The sequence below is a fragment of the Prinia subflava genome, chromosome 1, assembly GCF_021018805.1.
Source record: "Prinia subflava isolate CZ2003 ecotype Zambia chromosome 1, Cam_Psub_1.2, whole genome shotgun sequence".
Classification (NCBI taxonomy): Eukaryota; Metazoa; Chordata; class Aves; order Passeriformes; family Cisticolidae; genus Prinia; species Prinia subflava.
This window is the reverse complement of record NC_086247.1, coordinates 13,309,975-13,324,665: the sequence shown is the minus strand read 5'-3', so window position 1 is coordinate 13,324,665 and position 14,691 is coordinate 13,309,975. Positions and strand designations below refer to the sequence as shown.

The 14,691-nt window shown below is 37.2% G+C and overlaps 1 protein-coding gene across 3 annotated transcripts in view; it reads right to left on the bottom strand.

The window, feature by feature from the left end:
• Positions 1-233: 233 nt before the first annotated feature.
• Positions 234-14,691, bottom strand: part of TAF2 (TATA-box binding protein associated factor 2) — a 59,215-nt gene continuing 44,757 nt past the window's right edge. For 2 of the 3 annotated variants that reach the window (XM_063420272.1, XM_063420349.1), the window contains exons 24-26: positions 12,246-12,398; positions 11,726-11,831; positions 234-1,858 (exon numbers count right to left, since the gene is read on the bottom strand). In XM_063420272.1, the coding sequence (XP_063276342.1) occupies positions 1,593-1,858; positions 11,726-11,831; positions 12,246-12,398 (525 nt within the window). In that variant the 3' untranslated portion in view covers positions 234-1,592. The remainder of the gene's footprint in view (positions 1,859-11,725; positions 11,832-12,245; positions 12,399-14,691) is intronic. The other variant, XM_063420444.1, reaches the window with a different exon arrangement.

Genomic DNA, 14,691 nt, shown 5'->3' with positions numbered 1-14,691 from the left:
GCAGAGCAGCAGCCCAGGACAGGCTGCAGGGTTGCCCAGGGCCATTGTGTCTGAATCCAGCCCAAATGTGTTCCAAGTGCAACAATTAGCACAATTATCCATGCAGAATTAAAAGGATATAGTGTTTGAATAACAAAATAAGTATATGCGTATCACAAAATACCTGAGCCTATCATCTCTCTAGTCTACAGATAACTTTTTATTCCAAGAACTACAGGATCCACCAGCAGGTATAGAATATAAAAGTATTTATTAACTTTCATGAAACAGAATATGGCTTAAAAAAAGTCTTGTTGGGCCCCTCTTGAACTTTCTCTCTTTGCTCTAAGATGGAGAATGAATCACTCATGAAAATTTGTGAAAATTGATTAAAAAAATATTTAACTCATATACAACCATCTTATAGAACACTATGTGAACTCTGGGCAATAGAAGCTATAATGGTTATAAATAAAACACTGCCTCTACACCCATATAAGAAAACAGATAAAAAGTGGAAGAGACAATTTATCTCTATTATAAAAACTTTTTAAAAATAAAGTTTTATTTTAAAACTCTTCCTAGGTGTAAATAGTACACTGCATAAAACACAGCTAAAGAAATTTAAATGTATCCATCATTTCAAGTCCCAGACCTCATTTAATCTACTGATATATTTCTCCTGTGAATTCATGAGCTGATCTTGCTTTCAAACAAACGACACCTCAGGAGGAAAAAATATATATTTTTCAGTATTTTAATTTTTAAACTTTTCAGATTTTTTTTATATTTTAGCAAACATCTTTCAAAAGCATATTCCAACGTAAGTTTGAAAAAAAAAATTCTGCCTCTGTCAAAATAATTCACAAACTTTATTGGATTTTTAAAAGCCTGATTACAGGACAAAACATGCATTATGCATTTTGCTAAAATTCCAAAAACAATTGCAGAATTTAATAATATTCAAAGGCTCATGTCCATAATAAATACTGCCAGCTTAAAAGCAGCCTGGAATTTTTCAAGAGTTTTAGTATCTGAAAAATGCAAATATTCTACATGTTGTTCTTTTTGAAGTCTGACATTACGTTGCAATGGTTAAAGCAAGAAACAGGTCAGCTGAAGACTAAAGAAAACCCCTTTCTTCTGAGGAGATCTACACTTAGTTATCCAATACTGCTCTGGAAACAGTCTATCACCAAAGGCCTGGCAATTGGCTTCTGCTTGAAACGTACTCTGCCTCGAACATTCTTCAAAGGATTAAACCATAATTGATTCTGGCAATACACATGGTAAGCGTGATGTGCAGGGGGTTGCCAGTGGACATGTGGCCCTTACACAAGGGGCTCTTTTCTTTGTTTAAAATGGAAAAAAAGAGTGGGAGGTGTGGAGATCAGTGAAATACAAAATGAGTCAGAATCATAAACCATGTTTTTCGAATCAATTTCAACAACCACATATGCAAAAAGAAGGCTTCAAAGGTGGCAGAGCTTCTGAATTGCTAAGGCAATTCACATATTCTTAGTTCCATAAAAAAAGATAGAAGCTATAGTTATGTACACCCTTCTAAGCACTCCAGGAATATTGCAAGTTGAACTCCAGAGAAGCCATCGGTATCAGTCTGAAAGCGACGGGGAGCGGATTGATCGTGCACTGGCTGGACTGTTAGAGAAAACAAAGGGATCCTTTTCCTTTTCTTTAGTCTCATGTTTATGTTTATGCTTATGCTTATGCTTGTGTTTCTTCTTCTTTTTCTTGTGCTCATGGTGGTGATGGTGATGATGATCGCTGTGTTTTGAGGAGTTTGGTTCTTTACTGAACACAGAGAGTGGAGCTGCTGAGACAGGGTGCATGTTTATCTCGCCCGAAGACTGCTCCTTACCTGAAAGAATGGATACAGTGGGATTAGCAACTGTGTGACTTGCATTGTTTCCAAACATAAGGAATTCTGAATATTAGATAAAGCCTACATTCTCTCAAGACATCGATTTAAATATAAAAATGTGGAATCTGTTATGATGCCTGTACCATTTAGCTTCAGAGAAGGCTCTGGACATCCATAAAAGTTCTCACACTATTGACAATTTTTAGAGATGGTCCTTCCTTCCTCAACAGCATTAGAGTATCCTAGACAATTAGGAACTGTAAAAAGCCCTAAGAAACTTCAAGTCATACTAGCTTCCTGAAATTCATTTTTAAATAGAGTACGAAGGCCACTATATCCTGAATAATGCAAATATAACTGCTTGTGAAAATTCTGATGTAAAGTGCAAGACTGGAATAATAAAATGCATTTTTGGGATGTGAACTATTTTTAGTCAGGAAGAAAAGCTCCCCACAAGAACATACAAACTTTTTGAAATTAAACTGATTTTTCTAAAAATTGCTTCTTGCAACCAATTTAGTCTATTTGAAAGATTATACAAGGGTTTTTTTCTTAAACAAAACCAAATCCCAATAAAGAGAATTATACCAGCTTTATCAGTATGTATTTCACGAGTACACTAGAACTAGTTATATATGGAGCAAGCCTGGTAGCTGAACCTGAGGTAGGAAATATGATCCATGACATCTCAATTCAAGAATGACTTTTGCATTCTCTCTTTGGCTCATTTAATATTCATTATTTCAGACAGACAGCAATATCTTCAGTAGTAGAGATTAAAGGGCATTCTAAAGATACCTTTCTTAGAGAGTAGAAACACTTGGAAGGTAGGAACATTCAGATTCCTTTAGGCAGAAACTGAATCAAATAACTCACATGGCAAGAATGCTTTAACAACTAGATAAATGTTGAAAAGCACCAGCAGATTTTTGAAGGCAACTAATCCTCTAAGTATTACTTAAAATGGATTTTCTCCATTGCTACTTTAAATATGGGGGAGGTTTCCCATCCAGCTTTTGGTGAAAACATCCCAAATAAATAACAAGAAATGATGTTATTTGATGTGACTATGCAATTATCTTTTTCTGTAAATTTGAAAACACATTTATTCTCCAGTAAGTTCTGTTTGGCTGGTTGGTTGTGTAACTCTAGAGGCAAGATTGATTTATCTATAGTAATGATTCCTGGAAGCCTAAAGAGACAGCTCCCTGTACTATGACAAGCAAGTATTGAGAACAATTTCCATGCCATTTTCTAGCCTTACCCAAAAGATTGAGGACTGATTCAACCATGCAAATGTATAGGAAAATTTCTAGATGGTAGAGCTGTTCTGGGTTTTGTTTGTTTAATATAAGTATGTCTAGAAAAAACAAAATCTACATCTATATGAAGTGTGTAGAAGTTGGAATAGAAACACAAAACATTTTTATAATGAGGATAATCAATAACTTACTACAGCACATGGTGGAATTTCTACTGCTTGAAGTCTTAAGCAGCAAAATGATGTCTTTCTAGAAATATGTTTGGTCTTAACTCTAAGACAGGAATATGGTGCAATAGAAAATTCTGTTGAGGTTATGAAGGAGGCTAGTCTGGAGTACAATAGTTTCCTATAAACTTGAAATCTCTAATATAAAAGTATTTTAAAAAGCTTTAATTTTCATTTACTCAGAACTAAGTAGCAGTAAGCTCATGTTATCAATGCAAACCTTACAGTTAGAACTCACAACTTTACTTATTTATGTATCTTATGGCAGCTAAAGGAGATGCACACCAATTCCAACTTCAACTTGCTGACTTCAATGCATACCTACTACCATTTTTTTACATTGTTGTCTGGAGCCATTCTCAACAATCAAGACAATGTGCAAGTATACTGCATTTGATGCAAAAAGGTACAAGACTGCTTTACTATGTAACTATTTCCAATTACAGTTTTTTAAAGGAATTCCTCCTGTATCTAAACCTATCCCCATAATCTGAGCTCCTTCCTCTAAAGCATTCAGTGTTTAGACAACTTCATTTGGCAGCTGCAAGGATACAAAACCAGCCATGACACAGATGACACAGTGGGGAAAAAAGGAATATATCTGGCTCAGGCCATTAGAAAAGGAAAGAGTGGAGGCTGTATCTCAGAAAACTAAAGCAGGCAGTGTTTGATGCTGTTAAAATAGGCTGCAGTAGTTACAGGAGAACTATGGCAGTGAAACAAACAGAGCTCCTAGAAACACAGAAATAAATGTCTGGGCAGAAAGCCTGAAGACCACTGGTTAGTTGTACAGAAAATGTACAAAAGATTACCTAAGTACAGAAGATATTCTCATGTGTTCTCAAGCTACAGGCACATGATACATTAAAATACACATGGCAAACTCAAGTCAACTTCAAATAGAAGAAAAAACCCACACAATGTGACACAAACGCTTAAAACTTTTCAGCTCCATTAATTCCAAATTGTGGAGTTATTTTTATATGGAAACTAAACCTGTAAGTCTAGACACTGCATTTGTAACAACCTCAAACCAAAGCTAAGCCCCTGAACCTGAAAAATTTTAACCAGAACTAGTATAAAAACACTGGTTAAAGTCTGCAGGCCTGATGCAGCAGTAGTGTCAGGTGAAAATGGAGAACAGAACCAAACAGACTCTCCTGACTCCTACACGACCTGCCACTTGTGCTAATTTCCTGCAGTTTACTGAACTACCAGCCCTGCTAAGACAACAGTCTGTATTATCACCTCATTACTTATTTCAGGTGTGTTATTAAAAAAATCTATTTGTTAAAGCAGTTAAACACCATTGACTGGAGTAAGTTAGGGAGCAAGTAAAGCAGTAGTTTAACCCAACAGGACCAAAGGGGTGGTGGTGACCACTTAGAAAGGCAGGAAAATCTTCAGGAAAGGAAGAAATGGGATCCAACTGCAATTCAAGGGCTGCTGACACTTAAGGAGACAGTCAACATTGGTAATATGGAAAAGACGTCAGTAAAAAATGAAAGAATGTCATTACAAAAATCTGTTTTTACTGAGCCAGCAATAGGAGTACACACACAATTTCTTCAGAGAGGTCAATAGTGACTGTAGTCGCTTGAGTTTTTAAATGCAAAAATAACAACCATCCAGAAAATTTCCACCTACTGTTAAAGAGTGCTTTTAAATCAAGAATCAAATATATAGATCCTGGATGATGGCTCCAAAAGATTGATCACAAACTACTGAACTCAGCTGTGTGCCAAAAAGGACAGACCTATAAAAGCTCTATCAAAAATGTTACAGATCTCCATGCAGAAAATTCAGTGTTGAACCTACAGAACCGTTTTTTTCTCTCCCTTTTAATTAGTATCTACTTAAAGCCTATGCCAGGAACATGGCAAGTGTATTTAAGGAAAGTAAGGCTAAATAGAAATTGCCTCACAGGGCAGTATAATCATCCTTTTATCAACAGGAGTAGCAGGACTAATGCAAAGAGGCACAGAGCACTCCCTCTTCCTGCAGGGAACCCACTTCTTCCTGGCACAGAGAGCAGGACTGAAATCCAGGTTTCACAAAACACAGAAACACACAATAAGTGGAGGGTGAGCCCAGGAGCTGCTTCTGAAGTGGTTAGTAGCATTCCTTGGAAGAAAATGTGCATACATGTGTCTATCCACATGGATCTCCTCCTGTTTGGGATGTGGAGATTCCAATCTAATTGTTGGCTTTGTGGTGTTCCAGCTAGCTGGGTAGGTGTTTAAAATTAGACAGGATTATGATCCCATGGAAGAAAGATCAGAATATTTGTGTACCATTTGCCTCAGGGACAAATACAAATGCTGTAAATGTTGTGAGAGAGAATAAAATATGAAAACATAGATCTTGTAGATTAGTTTTAAAATTAAAGGGATTTGGATCCTGATAAGCTTTAAAGTAACATTTTCTGTCATAATACAAATTGCTGTCAGATAATGCTAACACTTTGTTCACATAAGTTTTAATACTCATTGGTGCATTAACATTGAACTATATTGTTGGGTAGAGTGTTTCAGCTATTTTTCTCTTATTTTGTTTTTGAACTTTTACAGTTTGAAAACCTGTAACTTGAGACTAACACACCAATAGGTTTTTGTGACACCTTTCATATGGTCCCTCCTATGTTTCTGATTTTGTATGAAGAGAGTGGGATGCCACAGTTTCTTTGCATGGCCAGTGAATGTAAAACAGCTGGCTGATACAGGATTTTTACAAACTGACACTTGCTTGAAATGACCCCATTTGCACCCTTATTTACTGAAACATCAGAGAGAGAGAAGGCAAGTTCACAAATCATAGCAAAGGCTGAAGCCCACGGGTCCTGAGGACAGGCTGGTGCTGCAGCACCTGACACAGAGAGGCTCTGGGAAGAGGGGGACGTCAATACAAACACACGAGCACCCAGTGTGACTCTTCCAGAAGCCAAAGAAAGCTTACCAATGAGAAAGGTAGTGCACTCTCTTTGCCTAGCAGTTGAACTGGCTAGCATTTTCTCTAAAGAGAAAACATTCCAAACAAATGGAAAATACCATAAAAACAGTTTCAAAATTGTCCTGTTTTTCCTTAATTCTTCTTTTCTTTTTAGCGTTACTCTGGAAATGTCCCAAGACACACTATTTTTTAATTCAATGCTGTGTTTATGCATCTGCTAAACCACCAACAAAGTACACAGAAAAGATTACCAAGCATAAATGATTTCAACTTTCCAGAATGCAATGTCCTGTAATTAGTCTAAAGAACCAGAATTTTCAAATTACACATCTCTCAAAAAGGTTATCAATTTTCTCTCTAGGAGTGCTCTTTTAAGGTCCATGGGACAAAAATTAAAGTCTGAGGGTGAAAAGCAAAGGTCTAGTTAAAAAAAAAATAAAACCAGCCAAAGGTTTTCTGAAGATATGCTAAGCAAATCAGTTAAATATGAACATTTTAACTAGTTCATATTTACAGATTAATTTGACTTCCATTTTTACTGGGATTTAAAACCAGAGAGACAATTCCTTATACCTATACCAAATGTATAGACATAGCTGGTGTTATAACTGGTAAAAAGTTTGATTTCCTCATCTGACTTTCATTTAACTATACTGCCTTATACCAAAATAATAGCTTAACTATGGCTTTATTTTTACTACATTTATTTTAATACTCTAGAATATTTTAGGGAAATCCCTGTTTTTGAAAGAAAGAACATCTCAATCAGGAAGCCAATTCAGAATACTTCAGGTAGTTCACTCGAAAACTTGCTAGCCTCATTCATCTTCTAGATTTGAGAGTGATTAGTTGTTTTCTCAGAGACAGTCACAGCTACAGTATTATGTTGTTTTTATTAAATCATGGAGTTGGCACACTGCAGCCATACACTGATGCAATTCTCATTCGGTTGTCATTATCTACAGGGCTTGTGTTTTTACTAAAGCTGCTTTCTTTACTTTAGAGTAAAGCACTGGAAAACACCATTCCTTGTGAAGCGTACTATTAACCACATACTACTTCAGTGAGGCAGATTTATCTACAAACCTCAAAGCTATGAGCTACCACTTTGGAAACAGTTATATCTTGAGTAATAAAGTGTAACAGAAACTGTACTAATATTATATGTTATTAAAAGGCATTCTAACAAAACAGTTTTAATAACTTTTTTACCTCCTTAGAAAGAAAAGCAAAATGCCATCACTGTCAGCGGTGTCCTTGAATCCAAAAAGTGTTCATTTATGTATTTGTCTGTGAGCTACTGTTTCCATAGCACTTTCTGGCAGAGAGCCACTAATGGCTGAACTTTGATGTACTAGTGCACTTTTGGTGCACTTACAGAGGACTGGGCATCTCACACAGTTTGGACTGAATTCCTATTTACTCCTGCATCCAAACTCCAGGTGCAGTGATCTGCACCACAGGCTTGGATCTGCTGCTGTAAATGTACTGTTTAAATATAATAACTACAGCACTTTACCTCTACACTTCACTGCAGCATATGAAGTATGTCCAGTTTCAAACTGTTTCAGAAAAAAGTCAATCCAGATAAACCATAATTTCCTGAATGTGCAGTAACTGTGATAAACAAGACCACAATCCAATCAATATTATGACTGTGGTCTAGACCTCCAAAGTTTCATGTACATCTACACAGAGCAACCACAAAGTCAGCAGTGGCAATTTCCAATTTGACTATCCTGGAAAACTGCAAAAGGATTAAGAGAATGGCCAAGGAATCTTTGTGATCTGAGTCTGAATGCTCAGGATGTCCTCTAAGCCCACTGCCTCTGAATGTCATCAAAAAACAAACTGCCAGTGCACAAAGAGAACATCACTGTATTTTATTTTTCTTTCCTTTGCACAAATAAAGAGACAATTGGATACTGCTTTTTATCAACTTTCAAACCATCAAAACTAGTTGGAAGAAGTTCAGTTAAGTGTTTATCAGTGTTGAGCCATAATGACATGTAACTTCACTGGCAGATCATGCAGCCTACAGCCAGGCATTTATTTTGGAAGCAGAAAAGACCAGGCCAATCAATAACCCTGACAGATACAGCAGAACCTTTTAAAGGTTACTTCTGACAAACTGTACTTTCAGATGAGTGAAGTATTAAAGAAGTGTACCTTTATCTGATTTCACTGAAGTCAACAAAGCAACACAAGTCACCCTACAGCCTGAGAGATCAAATCTGTTGCTTACTCAAAATCTCATCCTGAAAGTCTTTTATCCTAAGATTTAAGTGAAGGGAGCGTTCCTAATATTCTTGATGATTAATAGCAAATAAAATCTGTTCTCACATTAGGAATGTAACCTTGCACAGCCTTGGAGGTTCAAAGGAGGCTACCAAGTTTCTAGCCCTAAGGGCAGATGAGTAATCATCACAGCACCATTCTCTAGACATTTCACAACTAATGTTTTGTGTTAATAATTTCTTGATAAAATGATTAGATTCCCCTACAACTGCCAGAGTCCATAGTTCTACTATCACAGTCCAGATGCTTTAGTGGGATTCGAACCATTTATTTTCTGTATGAACTATGACAGGTGCTGTAATTATAACACTGAAACCTGTTATCCAGCAAGAGTTGTATTAGAAAACTTTTTTTATTCTTTTAGCCTGAACCTTTCACATCTATGGACAGAACCATACAAAAACATTCCCCCCACACACCTTTTAAAGGACAATAATATTTTCCTGGTGTTGGGGGGGTTACATCAACTTGACCAAATCCAAATCATCATTTGGGGGTGGTCTGGGAAATGGAAAAAGTAAAACCAATCAAACAATCCAGAAAAAACCACAGATATGACAGGACCCAACGTGAACTTGCTCCTGGCAGCTGCTTTTCACATGCTGTGTTTGGCTGATGAGCTAACACTTCATGTGACATGCGGGGCACAGCCCACAGCTGCAGGAGGGAAACTGTGATTCCACTAAAAGCACTCCTTCCAAGGAGTCACAACTGAGGCAGATTTACTAACAAGACACTGAGACCATTGCAGAACCTGCTGTCAGTCTATTTCACAATCATCACTCCCTGAAATGCACCCATCCTCCATCATTGTTGTAAAACCTCACAGGCCCTGTGATTCCTCTGTAGAACAGAACACTCCTATGTGTGAACAACTTTATTTATATAAGCTTTATTTTTCCCCGTCTGTTTCTTCTCAGCAGTGTATCATTTCCTAAAGATTGAACTATCTTTATTTACTCAGTCTGTAATTCATACATCTCTGCTTCTAAGAAAAATGCCATGAATACGAAACAGGTGAAATTTTAGAAGCAAAAAATATGTGAACTGGAAATGTTTCTAACTGCACAAACAAAAAAAAAAGAGTAAAATAATCTGAAGTGTTTCAAAATAATGCTTTTTAAAGGCTTACTATTTAAAATGAATTCTGGTGCAAAACCTGGCATTTGTCTCATTTATTACCTAGGAAAGAAAATGTATTACAGTGTGCTCAATGTCTAAACAACAGAGGTGAGAAGGACTTTGAGGACACAAGTGAGACTTGAAGGGGCTTGTGTCTGCTTTGGGTCTATGAAAGCAGCAGCCAAGTGGCCACTGCTCCCCTCTTGGTCACACTTTACCCCTTCTGACCTCCGGCACAGACTGAATCCGCAGCAGCCCTGGAGCACAGACCTGGCACACAGAGGGTCCCCTAAGTCCTACTGGTGACGTATTTGGCAGAGTTTTGTTTATGACTTTATACTCCATAGAGTGTGTAAATCTAGTGAAAAATTTGTTGCAAAATATCATGTAAGAGTTATAAATACTAATCCTCAGCAGATCAGCTTTGCACTTGCATGGCCCGGATGAGTCATTCTTTGCCAGAACAGAAAATGCGACGGTTGACCCTAACACTGAGAACAAAATTCAAAGCAGCTCTGAGAAGTTTAAACTAAAGCTTTGCACGTATAGGCTTCTAAGTTCATGAGAGTAACCCAATGCAGCCTGCTCTGGAGGCTTACCCTGTCGAAGTAAGTAGAAAAGCTGTGGGTTTTGCTACTCTAGACACCTAACAGCAAAGCTGTCTTGGTGGAGTTGGCTGTAGGCACATGTCATTAACTGAAGGCCATCTGGAATCCAGAAACTAGACCTCCCTGTATTTTAATGTCTCCATATGAATTTAATTTCTTAGCTGAGAAGTGACAGCAGTTACCTTTCATTTAAAAAATCAAAAGAAAGAAATAAACTCCCTTAGTGGATAGGGCATCTGCCAAGGAAGGAAAAACGTTGTGTTACTCCCCAAAATGGAGTATGAGCGTCCAGCCCAGCAGCCTCAGCAGGATTCTCAGGGCAGCAGCATCCAGCAGCCCTTCTCTTAAATGGGTCACTAAACTGCCTGGACACAGAGAAAGCAGGCAAGGCCACCTGTCAGCACAGCTCAGGACCTATAGCAACTAAAGATGGAACCAACATTGCAGATTCTGCTGCTGAGGTCTATTTCTACTTTACACTAGGCAGTCATTGGATAAAAACAGGAAAACAAGCAAGAGGGTAATAACTTTGAATTCTAAAGCCAAAAGCTTCACTTTTACACAATACAGTACTGCAACCTTAAAATCTTGTTCTGAATCTGTATGGAAGAGCCCTCAAAACGCTTGGAACACTGTCACATGACCTCAGCTTTGCTCCACTGGCACATTCTCGAACTGAACTTTAAAAATTTTAAAACATTTTGAGAAAATGAGTCTAACTGCTGAATTACTTTGTTAGTGACAGCAACAAAGAAAGTGGAAGTTAACAATGAAGTTCAACCTGTTTTAAGGTTTCTAAGAAACACTATGCTTGAGAATAATTTTGTCAAGTATTGTATAAAAAAGATACTAAGAGAAGTAGTAAAAGAAAGGAAGTGCTTGAAATGAAACAATTTTACTGACAGATGCAATCTTTTCAACTTTGGAAAGCCCTTCTGAATAGCTTTGAGGCTTGTATGTTTTTTAACTGCTAATTTTAAGTTATAAATCATAAATATTTGAGGGTTTTTTCAACCTGAGCTATTTTTTACCTTGCTATTTTTTAACCTTCAAAATTACTAATTTTTAAATGACACCTATGGCAAAACAAGTTTTACCTAATTGCTTCTGGGATTCTACTTAAACTTTGTGCTCTTTTATTCATTCCTCAGCTGTTCACTTTCATAAGCATGATTTATACTTGTCTTACTTAGATATGTGTGAAAATACACATACATACACTTAGATAGACATCTGCTGAAACCTAAAGAAATGTTCTTCTGCACTCATTACCCAGTTCTTGGAATTCTAGTAACATTTAACACTTACCAACTGGAAATAAGCAGTAGCAAAAAACACCTCTCAACTGAAGTAGTTGAAAAAAAGTACAACCACCTTTGCCTTTAAAGTTACTCGTACCTGGTGTGGACGGTCTCTCCAGCATATTCAAATGATGGTAAATGAAAGCTTGGCTGTCATGAACTGTGTCCATATCAATTTCCTCTTCCTCTTGAGAGTTTGAGAACTAAGATAGCAGGAAAAAAAATAAGCAGATGCTAATAACTCACAAAAAAAATTACTAAACAGAATTAAAAATATTTTTGTTTTTGAGGTAAACTGGGGGTGAGAGGGAAAGGAAGTGATATCTACCACTGTAAAGGAAGAAAAATTCAATAAAATTAAAAAGGGTCAGTGTCTTTCCTTCTTTCTAATTTGCTGTGAAGCTGTGCAAACAAGAGCATTATCTGTCAACTTCAGTTCTTGTCAGCCAATAAAGAATCTGATAGAAATGATTTTGCCAAAGTAAGCACAACAACTGCTGTACAGATATACACAGCATGCCTTTTGTTTGAACACAGCTTCAAGGGAAGCCAGCAGACGCCACTGCTGTTATTCTGAACACCCTACACATTGTGCAAGTTGAATTTCCATTTCTTACTCTGATTTTGAGTTTGACTTTACTGTCTTCATTCTTCTCTAGTATTTGCCCCGGCTCCAATGGAGACCCGAGTGGCATATCAGCCTTCCTCTTCACCCCCTGCTGATGACCAGAAATGCTGGATGCTGTTTCCTTAATAAGATGATCATCCTCCTGAAGCAGCATTAAAAGACCAAAATTAGAAGATAGCAAGATCCATGTTTCAGAGAAAGCGACCTGATATCTGAAAAATCTTCTGAGTAAAGTGGGTGACTTGAACAAAGTTTTCTCTGTAGTTCTGGCAAGAAGTATTTTCTAAAACCCTGTATGGATTTGTGCCAACCACTCCTACAAACATAGTTTCTCTTTACTTCTATCCCTGCTCCCTCTGCATATCTAGCATTGGCATCTTTTCTGTTGCTTCTCACAATCATGGTACTGTTGGTGTGCAACAACATTTGCTACCTCTGAATAGCCTGTCTATAAATCTGTGCCTTGCAGACTCTCCTCAGGCCAAATCTCAGTTGAAAAACCATGATACCCTCTGATCTACACATGGGATTTAGCTAAATCTTCTTTTAGTTTGTTTTAAAAGCTAATGCTTACTTTACCTAGTACGAATCATAGTGAGTACTTATAATTTCTTTTTATTTTACAATAGTATTTTTTAAAAAGAATAAAATTGTTTTGTAAATTACTGCTTAGACTGTGAAAAGAACCAGGTCAAAGAAATAGAAAAACAGGAGAGTCTCCTAAGTTACACATATAGTAATGAAAACAGGAGACAGGTGTTTCAACAAGTCCAATAGACAAAATTTAAAAGGAAAAATAAAGCATCCACAGAAGCACACATAATTAAAAGCTCACTAAAACCTATAAAAGGCATATATACCATAGACTCTCAAGGGCATATACTGCTTCCCTGAATGGCTGTTCTAACCTACAAAGGGCACTCTAGCCCCACAAACTCTTGCTCTGAACAATTCAAGTTCAATTTTATGAAGTGGGTAACTTTTACCATCCCCAGCAGCTTCAGTGGCACTACTCCATCAGTACTGATTTTAACGTATTTATGCTCTCAGAATACTTTAAAAAATCTACTTAATTTGTTATATTCTACCACCTGTTTATTCTTTTTCCCCTCAAATATGCATTTCCCTTCCTTCATCCCTTTTGTCCAAGGCACTGCTATTGTGAAACACTTCTGGATTAACTTTGTCTGATGTAGGAGGCAGTCTTTCTTTTATGCTACTAGAAAATCAGTTCCCTGTATTCTGCGGGAGTTCCAGTGAAAATAGTAACCCCAAGGTAAGGGGTAGGAGAATGAAGATGAGGAATAGAAGATACAAGGGATGAAGCACAAACTGAGGCTTACACCAGTGTTGTATTTCCACACCAGTGCAAGCCAGTACACTGCTAAATGAAGCAGCTTCATCGACACACGGTTCTGTCCTGGGGTGCCACAAGCGTTTTTACAACTCCGTGATGAACTGGCACAGGAAACTGGAATATCTGTTCATGAAAAGGTACTGCTCAACAGACCCATCCTGATCCAGCTCACTGCTGTAGTAACAACTGCTACGCTAGCACAAGGAACAAGAAAGTTTAGGAAGAGTTAAGAGGAAATCTTTTGATAATCTGGCTGTAAAAAAAGTTTGGGTGTTCACTGAACTGCAGCCTAAAAATGTGCCAACAAAATGCCTCCTGCTATTTAATTCTAATTATTAGGTGCAGCAAATTAGGACTTTCTCCATGCTCTGTAAATATGCAGGACAGATCTAACAATATCTGACTCTACCAGCATTTTCTCCCCCTGCTGGAAAAGGCCTGCAGGGTACTGTTAATTAGTACTCTTAACATACTTTTCTGTAAAAACTACTTGGACAGGAACTGTGGGACTGATAAAGTCACAGTAAGCCATCCCATTCAAAAGGGTGGATAGAGTTTCAAACATGCTAATCACATGCTGGTTTTGAAATTGTTAAGAAAAGTCACTTATTATTTCCATGTCTGTCGATTTGTTTTCTCCCACATAATTAAAATTGTCCAACAAAAAATACTTAGTCTTGCAGCAGTGGCAGTTATTCTTGAGGAAACGATAACCTTAATAGTTTATAAGAATGTATTTTCTAACTAGGCAATGGAATATGTGTTAGAAGCCTCCAAATCCAGAAAGATACCAAACTGAATGTGTGCCATTCTTCAGAAGTTGTTACAAATCCTTCAGAGCACGGTACTAAAATGTCAGATTCAAATGTTCAATGCAATGTGTTCAAATTTCAACCTTCACATCACTTAAATTGTTTAAAATGAGGTGTGTCTATGTATTTTAAGATGCAATAGATTTACTGATAAAAGGTTTTGTATTGGAAGACTGGATATCTTGCCTATAAGAAAATCTCATGAGAAAAGCTTTCATCACAGCATCAAACATTTCTGTGAATCATTTCATATCTCATAAACAATA